Here is a 22,469-nt window from a genome sequence, read left to right on the forward strand (position 1 = left end):
TAGGCAGGGAAGGCCGATATAAAAACCAGGAATTTCAGCACAACTGTTCCTTTTCACCTGGTATCTATGTATTTTCAGGTTAAAAATAAAGAAGTATTACTTGTCCCATGATCAATGAAAAATGGGGACGGATCACAAATGCTTATTCAAGAAAAAAAAAAAAAAAAGTAAAGAGCATTATTAGAGATTAGTTAATTAAGAGATAAGGACAGAAAAATAGAATGGTGTCATGTGGTAACAGCCCTCTGCCGGAGACGAAGGCTTAGGCAAATGCATTTATTTATGGGAACGTGAATGCAGCTATCTCTATGAAATTATCTGTGCGATGAGATGAGATCTGTGCTGCTGGGCGACTGACTCAAACACGGCAGCATTTCGCAGCCCCAGGCTGCTCATGGTGCTGGAGCACAGGGCCTGGCAGTCCCTACGGAGCCTTTGGCACCGCGTGGCGCAGAACCAGCCCCACCTCGCCAACAGCGTGCTCCAGCCGCCAGTCACCAACGGAGCTCATTACAAGGTTCATCTCCAAACCCTGCTGCACTCTTTGTTCTCAGAGCCATTTTTTCCACAGCAAAGGCAAGCCTAAGGATCAAAGGACCCCAGGAAAACTCGGTAATTCAGGGATCAAACAGCAAGTCCACACGCCAGCATCTGGGCACACTCACACGTCTTCGCCTGGCATCGCCCTCCCAGGGCACAGTGCTGAGGTTCAGAGAGGAAGGACAGGCCTGTGAGGTACAGCACCAGGAAGCGCTGCTTCCCAACAGCAAGCTAGGCCAGGCTGCCTGTTGGGATGGAAATGAAGTTTTTCTCTTCTTGAAAGACTTCAAATCTTTCCGAAATCACTTTGAAATGTGCAGTAGAGAACCCAAGGCCTTCAAACTGCTCTCCTTCCCAAAACTGCTCTCCTCCCCGGCGCAGCCGAGCTGGAGAGATCACAAACTCCCTCACAGGCGTAACGCAGCTGTGTGCAGCCAGGGTAGCTCCTTCACCTGCCAACCTGTTCCCAGCAAGCAGCCCCCAAATGCAAAGCTTCCTTGCTACAAACTGCTTTCAGCCTTCCCAGGTCAAGCCTTTCCTAAGAGAAGAGTACAGCTCTGCCTCGGGCAAATGCTTTTGCAGATGAGATGAGTTTTCCCATTGACGCTCATGCTCTGTCTGGCACAAATAACCAAACTGAAGATGATAAAAAACCACAAGTGAAAAGCACAAACAAGTTCACATGCATGAATCTGTCATTAATTGTAAAATTTAAGAGCAGAAATAAAATTCTGCAATGTTGCTGTAGGCATATTTTAAATAAATTACAACAGCATTTTTTATTTCAACCTCAGAATCAAAAGTTAACAAGTACCTAAAATTTAATTTATTTAAGTGCTTCAGATTATTCTCGTGATTAGGTGACGTTAAAAATGGATTAAATCCATTCCAGGAAGCATTTTGCAAGTGTGCCTGGATCTCAGGTAAAGGTTTCTGCCATCCCTTACTGCAGAACAGCCCTGGCCCCATGAGATGGACTGGCTCTGTCCCCTCCTTCCTGGCCATCTCCAGCCCTCCACTGCTCAAGCAGTTACAGGTGTGTCACCTCCACTGCTGCTACAGCCCTGAGCATGTCTGCTGCTATGGAGCAACCACATTCTTGGCTTTGCTGTCTCAGGTGGATGGGACACCTTCCAGCACCCACATAACTGCTGTGCTACATCTGCCCAACCAGGTGAAATGCTAACCATGCCAAAACGTTTGCTCTTAGAGATATCTCCCACACACGAAGAACAGTGATCCCCTCACCTTTCAGCCGGACATGGTGTGCTGCTGCTTGCTCCCAGCAGCACGAGCATTGCTACAGCACCTACCTCCCTGTCAAGAAAAAAGCCCTACAGCTTCCTCAGTTCCTGAGCTCCACCCAGTTCCAGCTGGCAATAAGGGTGGAGAGAAGCTTAAAGTTCACACTACAGAGCAGCACACAGAAATAAAGTCCGACGCAATGCCCTTTGTTTCAGAGCTGAGGCAGTGGTCTGAGCTTTCAGCTCCCACTGCGCCTTACGAGCACACCTCGCTCCCTCACACACAGGCCTCTCTCTAACTCGAGGGCACCAGTGGATTATGTCAGCTGCCGGACTCCTTATTTTTAAATCCTTGTTATTTTTAAATAACCTTTTCTCTGATTTATTAATATGCTTTAGCATCCCTCACGTTCAGAGTACTGCAAGTGCAGAAATATGTTCCACCTTTAAAAAAAATCACCTTATTTTATAAAATCAGTAAGGCATCCCACAGAGGGCTGTGCAGATGCCACCTCCAGCCCAAGCTCGGCCATCCCACCCTGCCTGCCGCTCATCACACAACCAGTTTTCATTCAGGCATCTGATGCAGAGAGCAAACTGGAAAACTTGGCACCCCCAGTCTCATGCTATCTGGCAAGAAACTGTGGGAACATACATTCACAACTGATGAAAATAACATTTAATGGCTGCTGTCATGGAGACGAAATCAGAACTTGTCATTTCTCAGCTCCTACACCTGGCGCACTGCAGAAACTCTTCCTCTTTTTCTCCTCCAAGGGTAGAGATTTGATAAGCCTCTCTCTTAGACACAAAGATTTGGGCATCTAACATTTGTGGGCCAGGAGAGCGTGGCAAAAGAGCAGAAAAATAGAGTACTAATGCACACAGCAGTTTTAATACTTGGCACAGAGATCTGTAGAATAAATGTTAAAATCACTATGAGTTAAGCATGAATACAGAGATACTTGCATAGAAGGGCAGGTAAAGTAGGCAAGCAAGAGTTAGGAGTTAGTTAGCCTGTATCGATATACAGGGAGTTGACTAACTGCAGTAAAACAGCAGGTACTGATGCCTTGCTTAGATCCAGACCAGGAAGCCTGAGCTCCAAAAAGGCCACGGTACAGCTCTATCAGAGATAGATCTGTACTTTGGTCACAAGAGAAAGAAAAATGAGGTTTTAGTGTGCTGTGTGTGCCATGCCTGTTCCTGTGCCATATTCCAGCCCTAGGAAACTTCATCTCTTTTGAGAGGACTCTCTCCTTCGGTATTTTGATCCATCGAAAAGAAAAATAGATTTTGTGCTGAAGATACTTTCACAGTAGATAGAGCATCCAGCTTATAAACAACCACCAAGAAAGATAGCACACAATAAAATGCACTGGAGTGAGGCGCCAGGCTGGAACCTAAGAGCCAGCATGGCTCCAGAGCACAAGCTCAGAACAGAACACCTGTGCACACAGGCCCCCGACACCCACTGTCCTAAATACATAAGAGCATAGCAATGCTGAGTCCTTCAGTATGGGTCAATTCCCAGTGCTAGAGAGAAAAATAAGGCCCAAATGTGACTTGCGCAGGCACCAGAATGAAGACTGGTTTGATGAACATAGACAGAAGCAATAGGGGACTGGAGGAGAGCTGAAGCTGGAAATAGGCTGAGCATCCATAGGCAGCACCATGGCTCAGCCAACTCCTTCAGCATCACAGATGAAGCAGCGGGAGCTGCAGGGAGCAGTGGTTGGCACAGTGAGAAGGCAGCAGGCGTTATCCTGGTCAGGTACTGCCATCAAGAAACTGTGAGCCTGCAACAGCAGACTGGGAAAGTAGAGTGCTACTATGAAGTATGAACACAGTAAAACAAAACAAAACAAAACCATCACTGCTGTGAACCCAAACTCTCCCTTGCATAAAATATAACTTACAATCCTTTAAAAAGATTATTAGACTTTTTGGTAGAGGTCAGGAAAGGTCTAGCTGACTGCAGCGTATGACACTAATAATATAATCATCTTACATTTTGAGCTGGGGAACTGCAGATGTTGCACATCCAGTCATTTGTTAGCTCGCGATTAACAAGGTGACACGCATGAAGGAACAAGCTCAGCAAAATTCTAACAGCAGTTTAAGTACTATTTCTATAATGACAACACCAAAAGCATTTGATGCCTTGAGCTTTCTTTTGTTTTCTGTTGTGATGATTTCTGGTTTGGGGATTTTGTGGATTTTTTTCTTGTTGGGTTTTATCTGAATTTGGTTGGGTTTTTTTTCCCCCTGCAGACACACAGTACATCCCAGATTAATATTTGCAGATTGCACAAAGTTATACCTAATTTATTACAGAAATTATTCCCCTGATGCTGAAACATTATACCGAAAATATTTTTACAATTAATACACGCAAACAAATAAGAGAGCAGAAATCTCAGGTGAAGAACAACTAAACTTACTTTGAAAAAAAAAAAAAGCTAACTGGAGTACTCTACAGTGAAAAGTTTACCAACCTATTCAATCTCATAGACTTTGATGATTCCAAAGAGCAAATCCTTCTTGCTATCAATGTTTTGCTTTGCACAGAGAAATCTGTCGGTGTCATCAGTTATCTTTTTAACATGCTTTCAGGGAAAAGGAATCTTTCAGTGCAGTTACAGATCATCTTTAGATGTGGCAATAGCTGAAGCAGCCAGATTCTGCAAAGAGGCAGTAACGTCACCAAAAAAGATGTGATTCTTTAAGTACCATGCTAAGAAAACTTGCTATATTAACCTCCCTAAGTAGGGGACAGTAAAGATGAAGCATTAATGCCCTCTTCTATGTGATATTTCTGCATGGCTCTGCACAAGAAGTGACAAAGACAGGTACAGGGTGACATTGGACAGGTAGTAGAGTGGAGAGCAGCCTGTGATGTTTTCAAGAAAAGGGAATCAACATTGGCCAAGTTTGTTTATTTTGCATCTTCACTCAACACTGTTACTGAAGGTGAAAATCGCCCTATACACCATGACTATACAAATTGATCTGAAGCATTAAATCTGTAAAAATAGAAACAATCCCAAATCAGGCCAAGTGTAACTGAAGATACAGCAGACAGTAAGGGATTGCTTGTCTGGGCTCAAGACACAGTCAGAAAGTAAGATTTATTAAGGAAAGTAAGGTTATTAAGGAACGGAACTACGTAAGTTATTACTATTTGTCAAAAGGTAGGAGAGATAAGGGTAATGGATTTTATTTTAAATCAATCAAGTATAATGTCACTTTTTTAGAGACACCTTGGCGGTCTAATTACATACAACTAGAAAACTCACTGCCTTCAGGCACCCTTGTATCAAGTGCAAATCTGCGCAGTTATAGAATATATTTATAAAATATACTATATGCAAACATCTTTACAGAGCTTTAAATCAAGCCAAAAGTAAATATACTTGATGGTACAACAGAAAAAATGAACAGAGGCAAAAATGCGGGCAGTGTGATTGCGCCCATTCAAAGTCAGAAGAAATCATTCAGCTCATCCGCAACAAAACGTAGGTGGGATCTGCACCTTAGCAGTTGACTCTTAACCAAAACGAAGAAAATATCCTCTCTGCTTCTGCAAATTAACAAAATCAGCTTTCATGACATTTTTACACATCGTTATTATCTTAAAATATCTTCTAAAGCACAAATGTCAACCCTTGAATACCAATAACCAATCACATAACTGACGTGAAAGGGTTTCCCAGCTAAATTCAAATTACAAACTACATAATTCTAAGGAGTGCAATGCTCTGGAAAAAGCTTTAAATTAAATTATTTTACTCATAAAGCTAGTGTTAGGGTTTGTTGTTCTTTTTTTTCTCTTTTTTTTTTTTTTTTTTAGTTAAAAACAACTGGAAGCAAGAAAGCTGCAAGAGTACAAATGACAAAATCATTTCAGATATGCCAAGTGTAAGAGTGAATTATCCACCGATGCAGACAGAAACATCCATTCGCTACATTATTTGCTTCCTGACTTCATTCCATTGCATGTACACACAGCTTAGGTATTAAAAGGCAGAAAAATAAATAAAACGGCTCAGATCACTAGCAAGGGGCAAGACACAATCTGTAATTGTGCTCTATCTAGTTTCCATTTCAGCAGTCTATTTCCTCTGGTAGTTTGTAAGAAATATCATAGACTTCCAAAAAGAGTCATTCTTTTCAATCAGAAACTCAAGTTCGTTTGCCCAGGTTTATAACCCAAGAGGTTTCTGTGAAGGAAGCACAGTGCAAATTATATGACTAATAAAACTTGCTTACGTACAAAGTTTACTTGGTTATTGTTAACTGGTATCTTTATGAAATACAATGTAAAACAAAGATTAAATAAAAGGACTGGGTTTATTTCATTTTCTCAAACCTTTTTTTTTTTTTTTCTTCCGAATCCCTCCTTTGAAAAAGCTTATTGAATTACAAAAGTCTTATTAAAGTTCCAGTCTTCAGCAGATAACCATTATAAATGCTGCCAGTCGATGCCAACTAGTGTCTGATTTGCTTCTTGTGCATGTCCAATTTCCTCTGTGATGCTGTGCTGCTGCCAGAGTTTTTGAATCTTTTTAAATCGTTCTTTGCACAGATGTAAGGGATTCCCACGCCTGGAAAAGAGAGAAGGCTTACTGGATACGATAAACCGCTGCCACCAGGCACAAACACTGGAGGTGCAGTGCAGAACGTTGAGATAACCCTTTCACATTATTCCCTCATCAGAACAAACCAACAGGTACTTTAATCTGCAAACCGGAGCGCTATCTGGTCTGTTCTCCCAGCCCGATCACTCAAGGGTTCCCTCTGCATTTTGGCAATCAGTGCAGTTAACAGTGCTCTGAATACAGATTTTTCCAGCAGCCTTGCCATGCTGACCCAGCTCACATTCTATGATTTTGACAAGTTTCAGAAGTAGGGACTGGTAACAACATCAAGGCCTCAAACTGTTCTCATAGGAAACAGAGACAGAAGACAAAATCACCACATTAAATCAAATCATCCCATTACAACTTCACTTAGGATTAAAATAACACAGATAAAAGTCTGTGCACATACCTTGGTTGCTCCAAAAGTAATGCCTCCTATTAGCTTCTATGGAAACTACACCACTTACAAAGAGCACAATAACACTGTTTGATGGAGCCAATTCTCTGCTACAAAACATTATTTTTCAACATAGTCACCACCACTAGCTACGCAATTTTTACCAGCAATGAACAAGAGCCTGCATGTAAACTTGTAAAAATCTACACAAGCAAAGGTGATTTGCAGTTCTACAGCTGCTATGATGGTGTCATTGCTAGGAAATTGTTGCCCACACAGATGGGAGATAGAATGTGCTAAACCAAGATTACAATGCAGGTCTGGTAGAACAGTCCAGTCAAGATTGGTGATACATTCTACATTCTTCAAACTGGTATGAGGACTGGTGTTATTGTGCTGAAAGAGAAAGGTTGTCATCTTCTCTGGCCTGACTCTAGCAGTGCCAGCCTTCAGCTTAGTCAGTGTTGCAGTGCAGCAGTCAGAGTTGATATTTGTCTAGTTTCGAGGAAATCTAGAAGAATTGCCCCATCCTATCCTAAAAGATAGTGCACTCACTTCATCTGCTAGCGGCTGCATCCTGAACTTTTTCTAAGATGGAGAAATCACATCGCCACCCCATGGACTGTTGTCTTGACTCCAGCTCATAGTGGTGACACTGCTTGTAATGATGCAGTCCAGGACACTGTCACCTTCAGCCTTGTCCAGAACACAGCTTGTCTTTCACACTGCTGTTGCCACCAATGAAAAGCACCACCCACTGCCTCACTGTGCTCACATCCACTGCTTGGTCTCCACAAACACTCAACAAGCATTGATGACTGTCAGTGGATGCCACTTTTTCCACGTGAAGGCAGTGACACACCTTTGCTCCATACACACTTCCCTGTCAGACGCCATTTTGTCAGACTGCCCCTCTGCTGCCATCTGTTGCATGGCAACAAAATATAATAGATTATTCCTGGGAGGGTTCAAGCTCTACTGCCATACCACCAGTAGCCTCTTCTGATGTTGTGGGCCAACATAATAAAATAGGAGGCACTACTTTCAGAGCAGCCCTGTTTTCTAGGCAACTGCAGAGATGCTAAGAATTATTTAAGTTTTTAGACCTGAAAACTGCTCATAACTTCAGAATTCCTGTTTTTAAAAGTTATTTACAAAAATATTTACCGAAGTCCCTGGTCTGTCTCTCCATAGTCATCAAGGTAAGGAGGAGGATAAAAGCAGCCCTTTGTTTTTCCAGCTAAAAAGAGCACCTGACATTCTCGTACTCTAGAGAGAAAAGCAGAGTAGATTTTAGGTGTTGACTTTTAGACATATAATTCCTCATACTTTCACAGATGCTATTTTTCCAATTCTCAACTACTTTCATTCTGTGCAACCTGTGTGTGTAGACTTTTAAAGGCACTTTTTTTTTAAAAAGAAGAATTGCAATCTTATTCTCTTCCTGCTATAATTCCTTGGTAAGTCATATCGTATCATTTACGATCTGTAAAGTACTCCACATGACCACAAGAAAATAAAACAATATCACATCTCACTAATCTTTGCTGAAGTGAAAATAGAGATTATCTAACCTTTCCTCGTATGCATGTAACAACATGAGAGATAATTACTGCAACATTATTATCCAACTGCCAAGAGAATTGTAAATTAACTCTGCAGGAAGCCGACTAAAACAAATTTTAATGTTTTCAGCAACGACAAAAGAAGTAGTCAAGGAATTCGCCTTGTTTCTTAATGCTTGAGTGGAAAGAAACAGAGAAATCTATTTTAAGATGAAATTCCTATTTCCTGTTTTTTCAAAGAAACGACCTCCAAACACAAAGATGACTCCACTCCAGCCTATTCACCCTACAAGCACATTTATGGAACCACTCATGTCCACACGTAACCTAGCAGGATAAGCAGCAGCACTCAGTTCCTTACCTAAGGAATATGCCCACTCCAGAACCACAGCTGTATGTATGTGCAGTACAGGCTCCAACATCTTCTCCTTCTAACTCAGTTTGACAACAGTAACTCTGAGAACATAGCATGGTCCCACACACAAGGCACAATGTTGGAGCTCTGCTTTTGTCACCACCTGATTTTGGACACCTTTTATTAAGCAAAAAGAAATAAAATTATGTTATATTTATGCTCCCTGTGTCATAATATTCAAACGGGTTTTTGCTGGAAAAGATAACAATCAGTAACTGCTATTAACTTCATCATTCCATGAACAGTTTATGTGAGACTTTTAGATTAGATATTTTCCAGTTTATGAAAAGCAGCAGAAGACTTTAGGGGTTCTCAGTATAACTGCATGCAACTTACGAGAAATTAGAAGCTTGGTTAATGAGGCAGCTGTAGTCATCCGGAAGGTCTATTAACTTATTGGATTCTCTTGCATAGCTGGAATGAAACAATCAAATTAGCCACTGGAGGTTTAAGCAGCAATACACAGTGATTTCAAGCTAATTCATATTTTCCCAAATAATCTAAACAGCATCTGCCAATAATTTTTTTTTTTTTTTTTAAAGTTTTCCTCCTCTCTGCTATTCAAACACTAAGTGGCAGCTCATAAAAAAAGGAGCCCACAGCACCAGTTACACCACCTCCAGCTTTCCTAGATGTATTCTTGTAACAGATCTGAGAATAAACACATACAGAAAGTCAGAAAACCACATCATATATGCTTTCAGTGACACCTCGTAAGGTCACGACAGGTGCAAAAAATTTGCCTTCATCCCTTATCAGTTTGTTCTGCATTTCCCTGCTATCACTAACACAGAATGGAAAACAGACTGACTCTCTAGCTTAGATAACCTGACCTGCATTCTGAAGACAATTAGATGGTTTTTACTGCATGGACATGTATTTAATACCTAATATTTGTATCCTCAGAAATAAATTTTCAAGGCCAATTTTTTTTGGTTTTGCTTTTTTGGCTGACACTATACCTTCTAATAATTTTTTTTGCTTCTACAAAAAATACATACAAAAGCCTGAAATGTAAATACAGATTAGAGACAAACAATGTTTCAGAATGAGATGAGAGGGGAAAAAAAAAATAAAAAAAAAAATCACCAAAATGGACACAAACTGAGAAAGAACAGTTAAGAATCATCAAAGGAAAAAGAGTAAAAAAACAACCTCAATAATCATATGCAGCAGGAAACACATTAAAAAAAGTATTCTTACTGTTTAAGAGTCTGTTAGTAGCTTGGTATTTAATAAATAAAGCTATAATTCTTTGTCAGTTTTTTGCACACACAATACTGAAAGTGAGTTTTTGCAATGAGCAAAGGCAAATGAAATACAGGGATATGGTTTTATTGACAGCACTGAGAACCTAATATTGATTTTTAATTATAAAAATGGATGACCATTTAAATGAAATAGATCTTTAGTTTTACCCATTCTTTACAAACAGTCCAACCTAAGCCCACTATACTCTGAATTCAGAAAGCATTAAATAAATTGCTTAGCAAACAGAAATGTGTGTGTGAAGTTTTCCTTTGTTTGCTTTTCTACTAAGTGACCTGTTATTAATTTAACTGGAAAATGTGTATTATTTAAGGATATAATTAAAGATTCTGCACTTTTCAATAAGAGTTTCATACATGTATTTGCAACGTACTTTTTTAAATTGCAAAAGTAGAAAACTTCAGAAAATTGAAGAAAAGCCATGGGCTCTCTCTGCTGCAGATCAGCCTCAATAGAACTGTAAAATTTCATTTTCACTTCAAAATCTATGAATACAAGCAATATTTCACTTTCAAAATTTCTTTGCTAAACCCCCAAGCTCTTTGCCATTAAATAATACAAGGCTGCTTTTATGTTCTTTGAAATACCTCTTAGAAAAAAAACATCACCAAGAGAAAACTGCAACATCAAAGTTTGTTGTGTATGCTTAAAACCTCTCCACGATTACCTGACAGCATGCCTCTTGCCTTCCAGATATCTTTTTACTTCGCTGTTACTACACCAACTGCAAGAAAGCAGAAAGGAGATTTTGACTTCCAAAGACGTTTCAGAGTACATTTACCAATAATCTACAACCAAAAGGATTTTTCAAAAACATTTCTTCCATAAATGCTTTTAAAAATCTGATTAACTTCCACTTGTATATACAGACCCCTTGGAGAACAGTTACAGAACTGTGTTTGTGTAGAAATCTATATTAATTTAAGCATAAAAATGAAGCATACCTTTCTACCAAGGCATTCAGAATCTCACTATTTTCTTGAAAAAGGCAGGTGAGGTTGCTTGGCAAGGAAAGATAGCTACATAAGTGTTCAAACTGGTTTGTTCCATTCACTGTAAAAAAAAAAAAGAAAGAAAGAAAAAAGTATCATTCTCATAATAGTCCTTTTAAAATTACATCTATGATAAATGAAATACAGCCTGAAATGAGACAGCTGTCTTAAAAAAAAAAGAAAAAACTAAAAAAAATCTGTATTCCTCCATACCAAGGTGTGGTATGAAGTATGAAAGAATACTGGTAACTGCAGCAGGCAGCAATGTTGGAAATCTGCCAGTAATGACAAGCAGATTTCCACAGATTTCCTCTCAAAGCAGGCTTCAAGCTGCTCATTCAAGAACCACAATGAGAGCTCAATGGTCTCCACAAGTGAGCATATCTTTTTTTTTTTTTTTAAATGTTGTCAGTTAAATGGTAACTTTATGCTCTTTCTAGATCATGACACAAACGAGTCACATGTGATCAGTGCCCAACAATCCCAAAAACACAGTCATTTCAACTGACTGCAATGCCAAATTCTGCAAACAATATTTTTTAGGACACATCCACTGCACGTCACGCTACTGGCTTGACTCCCTGGAGCTTTGCTCTGTCAACTTGCATGATAAGCAGTACCACTACTCTTCTATGTCACAGTCTCTTTTACTTCCAAAGCAGTGAAGAAAATTAGGATGCACGCTGTTCCCTCACCTTCCTCTTTCTTAGAACCGTTCTATAAAACATCATGGACCTCTGTCTGTAAGTAGAGCCATACTTTGTATCTCATCTTAATATCTTTACAACAGACTCAACACTATTGCTCATTACCAGTCCACATTGAATCTGAGGAATCTTGTTCCAGGAAAGTGAAATTTGGAAATAAAGGTTTCTTTTTTAATACCAAATGTGTAAAGCATGTCAACTGTCCAATGAAAATTTACATTTTACTACAGCTTGTCAAGAAGCTTCATGTCAAGGAAACAATCCACAGCATGCAACAAATCATGAAAATCAACTGTTCTAACACCAGCTCTGCACCAAGTAACCACGTTTTAAACTTGGGAATCCCAAAGAAGTGTGACCCTACTTTTGATTACTATGATTAATACTTTAAGTTTTACAATCAGTTGTGACGTATATAACCAGTTTTTGTTTGGAGGCTTAAGTTATTAACTCAAAATGTTGATAACAATGCAAACAAAAGCAGGTCTTATTGGGCAACAGTAACAAATAACAGAACTGGAATAGAAAATATTTCACTTATTATATATATTATATATTATATAACAGAAGAACATAAATTTCTGTTTTAAATAATCCAGAACAGTATAGGTCTCCACGTTAAAAAAAGTTTTAAAAAATGAATCTGAAATGTTGGAGTGGTTGTTTGGGGTTTTTTTTGTTTGTTTGTTTCTGTTATAGAAATCTAATTTCGCCCTGGTATCAAGGCTGCAATTCATTCCACCAGGTTTTGTTTTGTTTTTCAGAAAAGATCCTATATGTACTTTGCTTCACCAATACATATTTGTTTGTGTCTTTTGGAAAGCTGACAATACAAAAAGTTAAGCACAAGGTACCTTGAAGTTCTGAGGGTGCTGGGACTCCATTTAAGTAATGAAAGAACAAAGCAGAACATCTCAGAAAAGGCATGATTCCAGCTTTTAGATTCCTCCATAGGTGCCATCCTGAGGAAATTTCTTTCAAGGCACTTAAGAGAAAAAACAAAACAAAACAAAGACTTTGCAGTTTCAAAGCTATATTTAGCAAGTCTTCAGTCCTATTTCCTATTAAGTAATGCTTGTTTAAACTGAAGTCAGTAAATATAATGTTTATTTCAACACTAAGAACAACACTACAATAGATTCAAAAACGGTAACTAACTTGGACACTTAATTAAGGTAAAATTTGCATAGGTATTTCAGATTCTAATAAGTTCACTCAGACACTGAAAGACTGCCATACCTTCCTGTACACTGGCAAAGAAATTTATACAGCGTAAGCACAGCTTCTTCTTCTTCACTGCTGGTGTTCTCTTGATCCATGCCATTCTCTTCTGAGGAACAAAGAAATAAAAAGTTACTTCTACAACTTGTACAGCAAGAATGCAAATTTTGAGAAGATTAAAACTAAGTGAAATATTCCAATGGACAACTCTTCACCAGAATATCATACAGTGATATCATATCTTATACTGTAACTTTATGCTGCTGTTAATTCCAGTGAGGCGTTGGTTTCCTTGCTTGACTGCTTTTGTTTTGACTGTAATTGCTTGGAGTTTTTTTTGCTTTTGATACACTCTGCCTTTCCCAGTTCCTCTTGCTAGAAGAGGCGCTGATTCCTTACACCCTAACTGCAACTTATTCATCAGACAACATTTAAGCCAAGTTTCTGCAATAAACACCCCCAGACATGACTACATTCACTGGAGAGCAGGACTCACAACGAGCTAGGCCGCAAAAAAGTCTCCAGTGTAAGTAATAAGGACAGGAGAGTGAATTTTCATGAGTTATCAATATTTTCAATGGAAGGGAAAAAAGCATCAGCAATTTTATTTTAACACAGCAAACTGCATACATTTACCAATAGCAACTGGTGTGCTTTCTAAGTGCAGATGTGAGCCATTGTTTCAGTAAAAACTGAACAGAAGTGGCATTACCTGTCGATGAGGTAAGCAGAATTTGTATTATGTGTGCCATTGTGACAAGATGAAACAGGTGAAGATCTCCAGTGCCAAGACTGATCCCTGAAAAATCCTGACAATGTATGGCAGGGAAAGAGAGCACCAAGCTGACCTGGAAAAGAAAGCAGGTGGATTATTTTCTTTTTAAATCTTCCAATTTTCTCTATTTATGCTGCAAGTAGGCTAATTCTGAAGCGCTAATTAACCAGTCATTACTTAACAGAACAATGACTGTCTTTTTTCTTCTTAAAAACATCCAAAGTTCACATTTCTCTTCATTTAACTCACTTGCATTTACAGAAGTAAATTGCAAGAAAAAAATATCTTAAATGGTCTTAATCAGTGATAGATAAATAAATGTTGTAATGATGAATATGCTGAAAATGCTGAATTTTTTGAAAGATTCCTCACCCAGAATTCAAGTTTCCAAGGAAGTTTTTACACGGTGCCTACTGGAGCACAACACTGTTAATATATATTAAGGAATACTTACCAATAAATGAAACATGTCGATATCAAGTATGCATGGAAGGTTTCCATTTTTCTCATTAGGCACCAGTGCTAAGTATTTTAAAGAAAAAATACATTTACCAATTCAGTATTTAAATACAAAAAACATTTTAGCTTATTTCAGTTACAAAATGAGATCAATCTCCTTGGCTAATATGCTTAAAGAATTTAACATACAAATATTTTTTTTTACCAGAAATGTGAGATTTCAAGAGTTGTTCAACACTATTGTACAAGACTGTAAGCAAGTAGTACAACATTGCCTCCCATCCCTTTTTATCCTCCACATAATTGCCTACAGAGGTTGTGGATGTCCCAGCCCTGGAGGTGTTCAAGGCCAGGCTGGATGGGGCCCTGGGCAGCCTGCTCTAGCATTAAATGTAGAGCTTGGTGGCCCTGCATGTGGCAGGGGAGTTGGAGTTCATATCTTGAGGTCCCTTCCCACTCAAGTCCTTCTATGACATAGAGTCATTCATTGCAAACTTTTGCCTACTTGACTACTGTATTGAAATGATACAAAAGCAAAACAACTGCAACTAAATGCTGTCATTACTACTCTTGACAGTGCCTGTCCTTTACTGCTAGTTTTCCCACTGGGATAGAAAACGCCACAGTATTTCAACTTCTGACCACAAATAGACTCAATCAAAACACTGATCCTTGCCTGTCAGACAGCTGATCAGATGGAAGCTTCTGCAGTTTGCTCAACCTTACAAGGCTCCCTGGACTCACCTCATGTAAATCATTTCCCTTACAGAACTCAAAAACACACTGCTAAGTCTTTAATTCATTTTTTTTTTTTTATCTTTAATTAGGAAAGAGTTAAGAATTAGTTCTTCTGTCTCAGTACCATTCACAGTAACCACGAAATGTGAACTAAAGCACCCCAGATAACAAAAGTCCACACACTTAACAGATTCTAAGTACCTCCATTTAAAAGCAAGCATAAATAAAATTTCTTGAAAAGTTAAAACATATTTAAAACAACTTGGGAATAGCCACAAACATCCTTACTCTGATCAATAAAAACAGATTATAATAAGAGCTGAAAGTGCAGCTGTGAGAACAGTTCTACAGTGCAGCTGTAAGCATTAAGTTGCAAAGTATAAAAGCACTGCTACAGTAAAAAAAAAAAAATATATATATGTATTATATTATGAATAATAGAAGAATATTGAAGATATTGAAGAATATCTTAGTTGAAGACTGTTGCCCTGACGGCCAGAATATTAACAGCTCAATATTTGTGACATTTTACAGCTATTTCTACCATCAAACATTTCAGCATCGCTCAGACTTTGGATGTTCTTGCTTTCATAAGCATAACACCATGGAACTCTAACCCACATTTTTGAACAGGCTTCTATGAGAAAAACCTGACCAGATAAGGGTCTTTCAAAACAGATTTTTTTCAATAAGCTATCTTTATTTACAATTAATTCATAGAACACTGTCAGATCAAAGCCCTCCTTATTCTTTGTCTTGGAAAATAAAATATCAAGTATTGTTTTTCTGAAAAACAAAAGTAGTACAGTTGCTTATGTAACTGCACAGAGGGACTGATGGAGGGAAACAGAGCTTTAAAGAAATATAATGTCAGATTTAAATAAACAAACAAAAAAAATCAACCACCAAGCCATGTGGAACTGCTTGCTACAAAGTTCCAGTCAAATAGCTGGCAACATTCTGTTCTTCTTCCCACAGAGAAGCACTCAATCACTACTACTACAAACCAATGTGAAATAACCTCTGTCTTACAAAACTGCCCATCATTTGCAGAAGTAGGTGGCATTGATTTCACTAGTAATTTCAGTGTGGGCAGGCATGTTAAAAACCTCCCTGCTCTACTGACATTCAAAGTATCCCAGCCTTTAATACCCTTTCAGAGCAGTCCTCTCGTGTAATTATTGTTCCTCATCCTTCAGCTTTACTAAAATTCTACCCCTTAGAAAAGATACATTCCACTATGGAACCTAAAATTTTACTCTGGAATCTCACTGATGTTCAAACTAATTATTTCATTCTTAGTACTGTTATTTATCAGTAAAAAAAAAATCCTCGACTATCTAAAGAAGTCTAATTTCAGAAATGCCAGTCACCCATAACCTAAAAAAAAAAAAAAAAAAAAAAAAGCATCATATTCATCTGACTTGAACAATAGGCTGATTTCCAGACTTCTCAGCTGTATTTGTAAATGATTCAAGCCTAGAACATGTCGGATGCTTTAATCAAAATTCTCAACTAATATATAACATTGTGTATTACATCCTGCCTTATCACAAAACCTACTTTTTAAAGACAGCAAAGTTCACAGATACATTACAGACCTCAGGTAATATTGTATTTTTTTCCAATACTACAATAAACACAATTATTTAACTTTCTTTTTTTTTTTTTTAATTCCAATATAACTTTTGTATTGTGAAAGACCACACTTTTGTCTCTTTCACTCTTGAAACCTTCCAGAAGCAGCAACTGAAATCCTGGGAAAAGTCAACACAACTTCACATGATTTGCTTGAAATTCATGTTGGAACTGCAAACTAAGAGATATGATATTTTTCCTCAGTACAATGAAATATATGGGTACACAGGTGGAAATGCTGATTTGTCATTTGTAAGCATCTTTATCTTTGTGTGGGGGGAGGAGGAGAAAAATGAGGTGGCAAACTTACATGCTAAGAGAGTACAAAAGTGACCCTTTACAGCTGAAAGAGATGAGACTGTCCAGTGAGCTGCTGCAAATCTTGTTAATGATGTAAGGCAGTCATCCTTTAAATACACACAAAAAAAGATTTTCACAGTTAACTAAATTCTTCAATATGAAAAATGCCTTCTGATTTATAGCAGTCTTTTGGGCTCCTCAGCTGAAGTTTGAGGGAGCAGTCTGAGTGTTTAAGAACAACAGAGATATTGATGTTCATACAGTTATGCAAGTTTCCTTGGTATTCTTATTTTGACTGCTACAAAGAGAAATCTTGGCCTTACTGAACTGCTGTGCATCAATGAATAAAACATTTTTGTCAGTATATTTAAAAATAAATCTAAAATAGACTTTCTTAATAATTAGATACTGATTGACTAGATGGTAACATCCTGAAAAAGAAAATTACCAAAGAACTATAGCTTAAAATTTAGACATTCTGCATTAAAGAAGCGCAATTCTCTCTTTTTGTCCTGGTAGATAAAGAAATTGCTACTTAATCCTTACCTGTCGACAAGGTAAATGGCCAAATAATGGCTTATCTTCATCAGCTAGAATTCGTTCTGGGGAAGACAAGAAAATACAAAAACATTTTAATGTTGTAAATTTAACTAAATTCTGAGATCCATGTTGTAAAGGAACAAAATGAATACATTAGTACCTATGGTCTGTATTGTGTAAGCACAGCTTCCCCAGCACATTATAGGTACACGTGGATCTTCTTCATTTGGATGAACCTTCAAGCCCACTTTGTATGTTGCTGTACCAAATGTTGTCAGCATCTCCTTAATGCTTTCAGAATATGGATTCCTGAAACAAAATATTGCTAATCAATTATTTCCCCTGACAGCATAACACTTTCAATGTTGAGCATTCATCCTATACATTTATAAATTTTAAAGTATCCAGTATCTCTCTCTGCATCTCTGTATTCTTTAAACCTCTTTTCTGTGTTAGCTACATTCCTCATTACTTTTTTATTTGAGCCAGTCCCGTTCCATGGCCTTAAAAATACATAATTTTCAGTGCTAATAGTTATGAATAAATTAAATTAATTGTGGGTTAGTGATGACAAAGTCCATCAGCACCTAAGATGGGTGTCTTGCATTTTTGCGTGCAGTCTGCAGACGTGTCCATAGCACGTAAATAATTACCTTCTCTCCCCAGATGAAGAAGTGATAGAGTCAAATACAAACATAGCAATAGCTGAAATCACCCTCAATTTCCCAGACATCCTTCATGCTTTACTGTTGTGCTGAACTATCTATAATGATGACTCCTTAATCTATTTAACGGTAATAGAGGGGAAAAAAACCCACAATCTTCACACTGAAAATTATACAACTGCAGGTTCTCTCTAAATGCTCATGAACCGCATCTTCCTCTGAAATTCTATCATATAGTTTTTACTGCTTGTGGTTTGGATTCCAATATCATCATAATAGGATCAACTTTAAATAAAACAAAATTCATACTTTTCACCTGTATTATTGAGATAGCACAGAAGTCACATTCTATTTCCATATTACCATCTCATAAGAAGATTTTAAAGATTTATTCAGATGTAAATACGTACTTCGGTTTGTAATCTGGTCTAAATCCTTCAGGCAGTTGTAGTTGATCCATTTTTTCTGAACTGCCAGAATTATCTATAACAAGAAGCAATAAATTATTATTTACCTACACATAGTTTTTACATTATAAAAAGGTGCAGGAACACATCACCAGAAACTGAAATGCTAAGCTATTCTTGCCTCTTCTACACACTCTCTGAGCTCCACAGTGGTAGAACCATAATGTCAGGTCTTCTGCATGCACAACATAACATTTTCACATACAAATAGACAGTTTCTCAGACTTACTTGAACGGTCTTCATCTCGAAGTAAATATAGTGCTTTTATTTGCTGAGATATTGTTTTGATCCATTGAGTGAGGTCTGGTTGGCCTGAAAAGTCTAACCTGTCCAAAAGTAAATACAAGACGAAATGTTATTTGAAGTCAAACTACATTAAAAATTAATATTTCATAGGCATCTCTGATCTTTTGTTTCCTCAAGAGGGTCGTCCACATTTTTTTAGTCTTTTTTTTCCTGCAATTCTTGGGCCTTTCACACCATTCCAAACCACATAAAAACTAGAAAGGTCCACAGACCAAAAGAAAGAAGCAAGCAAATTGAGATTATCAAAAGAGAGAACAGTAAGCATTTCCAAAGGCAAAAAAGTAACCCAGAGAGAATTTGTTTTTCCTGAGATCATTGATAGCCTTTGGTTCAGGTGAAGTTTGGGGAGTTTTTACTTTTTTTGTTTGTTTTAAATAGTTCCCAAAAATTGCTCTGAGACCAGCAACAGCAGTGAGAGACCAAATCTGCAACTTCCAGTATCAGGATGTTGTAATAGTTTGAGTTAGCACTAAATTGCTTAAAATTAGCAATACTCATATCTCATTCATACAAGCTTATTCCACAATATTAATTAAAAAAATGCAAAACAAAAATAAACATAAAAATCAGATCTAGAACAAACGATTTTTGAATTTTTAATTTTGAAGGTAATTTTAAAGTCAAAACACTGAATTTAGTTAAGGATTGCCTGGTACGTTGAAACTCTTAAGTGGCTTTGAGGATAGTGATGTTTGAGAGGTTGTTTGTTTTTGTTTTTTATAATTGCAAAGGTGTATATAAACAAGCAAACAGACCTGTTAAACAAAACCCTTGGTGGTGGAAGCAAAGGAATAACAGTGTTGCTTAAACATTCACAAAGTGGGCAAAGGAATTCACCATTTTCTACATCGTAACTTGTGTGTACTCTTAATCTTTGTTGCCTTCGTTGCTCTTTTGCTTGGACAGCATCAAAATACCTACAGAAAACAGCAAGACATATTTGAGATGCTTTGCTATTAGCAAATTTCCTTAATACAGAAATTCATGAATACTTATGAAGACACTTGTTTTCCTTTTCCCAGACAAGCGTAAGAATTATTTGAAGGAGAAATCTCCACCCTTTCACTCATCAACTATTTGATCAGTCTAATTGCAAGCTATCCCAGTTTTTGGCAGTCACAAAATTCTGAAGTTTGTTAGACAATCACAATCACATTTAAGCTTGAACTTTACCAATATCCATTTATAAGAAGGGTGGGAAAGAAAGTTAGAAAAAATGTTGAACGATTAAAAAAAAGTCTTCAGTTTCCCATAAAATTACAGAATATTCCACAAGCGTTACCCATGGGCAAGTGGAAAAACTGGTGTTTGATCTCAGAAATGAACCAAATCCACCACTTTGCTACACACAACTGCTGCCTGAAGTCTCTAGGATAGTTTAGAGTATGCCCTACAACATCACAAAACTGGTCTGAACACAGGCAAAGGACATTTCCAGGAGTTAATGGAAACTACACAGGACTGTACATCACCTACACAGTAAGAACTGAAGAATGAACTGAAGACATCTTCAGTGAGCACATATCAAAGACTATTAGAAATGAAACTTGCATGAGAATCACTACACAGCTGCAGACACAATCTCCAGGAGTCCGACAGCCTTCACAAGTAAGGCAGAATTTGCAATGAGGCACCTGAGAAGCCACATCAAGGACCAAAGCAAGGGCCAAATAGAATTCAGAGGCTTACCAGTTCATGTTTGCCACATAGAATTGGTGATACAAAGCACATTTATCGTTATACTCTCCCACAAAAAAGAATAACTGAAAAGGTTTAACAAGGAACAAGGGATAAAGCTCACTGTGTCAAAGATAAGCTCAAACTAGGACATATGCTTCTAGTTCAAATGAAACATTACAGAAGAATTAGAAGTGCAAGGGGTGCACTGTCATTTAAAACTTCAATAAAGAGCACAAGCAGCAGCAGGAACGTGTCGATTGCTGAGCAGTAAAAAAAGAACCTGAACTTCAGAGTTCAGATATGTGTACCACAGGGCATGATGTATATGGATAAATATTCAAAAGGAATGAAAGCTGTCATGTGCAGCTTCAGATTCTCCTTCACTGAGATGAGAAAGCAAATGAAAATTATTTTAAACACGTTTACAATGTTTATAACACCATACATAATTTTTAAAGCAGTAAGCTGCTGTGATTGCTTTATGGCACTGCTTTTTAAATTTGCAACAGGATATCAGTTTTGCAATTAAATGTTGTACGAACTGTGCTATTTGGACTTAACTGAAATACAGCTTTTTACCTTTGCCAACAATGAGCATGCATAATATGGCCACAGCTACCCGTGTGTGTTCCACATGACAGATCTGGATGCATGAACAATGGGTCATGCTTTTCTGTATTCAAAATGAAACAAAAGAACATTGAAATTAACATTTATCTCAAGAGTTCACCGCAGATAAAAGATTTAACTGCATTTGCATTATAACTAAACTTGATTACAAAAGAACAATTCATTTGATGAAGCATAAAGCACACTACTAATCCACAACTGAAACTGTTTAGCTCATTCTGAATTTTTGTTTTGAGTGTATGTACTGCGCTTAGACTGGATATCAGAGGTTCTGGGCCAAAGATTTGTCTGCAGTTTTGGTGGTTTAGTTCTACTAAATAATGAGACTAAGAACATAAATCTTCAGGGTCAGAGTGCAACATGATTCAGTATGGAAATTTTTTTGTGTTTGTATATATAGAATCCAGGCATCTTTGTAATAATGCCATTAATAAAAAGGAAGCTGCTTCACAAAGGCTTTTTCTTTTTTCTTTTTCTTTTAAATCAATACTGCTAAGAAGCACTACAAATGATTTCACTGAGAAGAAGGCATACTCCTGCAAAACCACAAGGATATACCAGCACTTCTTTCCCTATAACGTTATGAGTTAGTTTAAAAATAAACATTTCTGAGCTTGGTTTATTGTTTTCAATATTTAAAAATAATTTATCAAAAATGGCTGACAGAACTCTTTTTGATAATGTTTCACAGTTATTTCATGTTATTACTTAGGACATGTAACCACCTCACTTAGAACTCAGGAGTTTTACCATTTCTTATGATGAAGTCATTCACAATTACACAGTTAAGAAGGCAACACTGCTGTGTAAAAAGAAAATGTGGTCATTACAGAAATCTGACATGCATTCATCATTATGAACACCACTTACCAGGGTCTGGAATAATTCTGTTTCTATTTTTAGACAACACAGTTGATCTCTGAATGAATGCTGCCAACACCATAGCTCTACTGTCCACTTTAACTTCTTGTTCCTCCTGACACAATATACACATAACAATCTGTCTGCGTTCAGCTACCCTAGTTTGCTCTGGCCCCAGGGCTGTGAGTTTTGCATCTGAAATTACAGGGCTAGAACATACAGAGAATATTAGTGAGTACATTATTTGGAAGATAAATATATATTTTATATATACATATATATATATATATATATATATATATATATATACACACACAGTTCAATCATGCTTCAAATGCAATATGCATTTAGCTTTATGATAAACACTCTCTGACAAAACAGTTTTGGCACATACATAACAATATTTATGTCTTCAG

At 37.5% G+C, this 22,469-nt stretch overlaps 1 protein-coding gene across 2 annotated transcripts in view; it reads right to left on the bottom strand.

Annotated features, from left to right (window-relative positions):
- Nucleotides 1-6,118: 6,118 nt before the first annotated feature.
- Nucleotides 6,119-22,469, bottom strand: part of UBR2 (ubiquitin protein ligase E3 component n-recognin 2) — a 50,153-nt gene continuing 33,802 nt past the window's right edge. For both annotated transcript variants that reach the window (XM_052674226.1, XM_052674235.1), the window contains exons 30-47: nucleotides 22,063-22,262; nucleotides 21,142-21,235; nucleotides 19,638-19,799; nucleotides 18,805-18,902; nucleotides 18,519-18,591; nucleotides 17,604-17,752; nucleotides 17,450-17,505; nucleotides 16,914-17,010; nucleotides 14,223-14,290; nucleotides 13,706-13,841; nucleotides 13,012-13,102; nucleotides 12,627-12,757; nucleotides 11,018-11,126; nucleotides 10,741-10,797; nucleotides 9,141-9,218; nucleotides 8,751-8,921; nucleotides 7,992-8,093; nucleotides 6,119-6,391 (exon numbers count right to left, since the gene is read on the bottom strand). In XM_052674226.1, coding sequence (XP_052530186.1) covers nucleotides 6,250-6,391; nucleotides 7,992-8,093; nucleotides 8,751-8,921; nucleotides 9,141-9,218; nucleotides 10,741-10,797; nucleotides 11,018-11,126; nucleotides 12,627-12,757; nucleotides 13,012-13,102; nucleotides 13,706-13,841; nucleotides 14,223-14,290; nucleotides 16,914-17,010; nucleotides 17,450-17,505; nucleotides 17,604-17,752; nucleotides 18,519-18,591; nucleotides 18,805-18,902; nucleotides 19,638-19,799; nucleotides 21,142-21,235; nucleotides 22,063-22,262 — 2,014 coding nt within the window. In that variant the 3' untranslated portion in view covers nucleotides 6,119-6,249. The remainder of the gene's footprint in view (nucleotides 6,392-7,991; nucleotides 8,094-8,750; nucleotides 8,922-9,140; nucleotides 9,219-10,740; nucleotides 10,798-11,017; nucleotides 11,127-12,626; nucleotides 12,758-13,011; nucleotides 13,103-13,705; nucleotides 13,842-14,222; nucleotides 14,291-16,913; nucleotides 17,011-17,449; nucleotides 17,506-17,603; nucleotides 17,753-18,518; nucleotides 18,592-18,804; nucleotides 18,903-19,637; nucleotides 19,800-21,141; nucleotides 21,236-22,062; nucleotides 22,263-22,469) is intronic.

The sequence above is a fragment of the Tympanuchus pallidicinctus genome, unplaced genomic scaffold (genome assembly GCF_026119805.1).
Source record: "Tympanuchus pallidicinctus isolate F22 unplaced genomic scaffold, pur_lepc_1.0 scaffold1, whole genome shotgun sequence".
In the NCBI taxonomy this organism is placed as follows: Eukaryota; Metazoa; Chordata; class Aves; order Galliformes; family Phasianidae; genus Tympanuchus; species Tympanuchus pallidicinctus.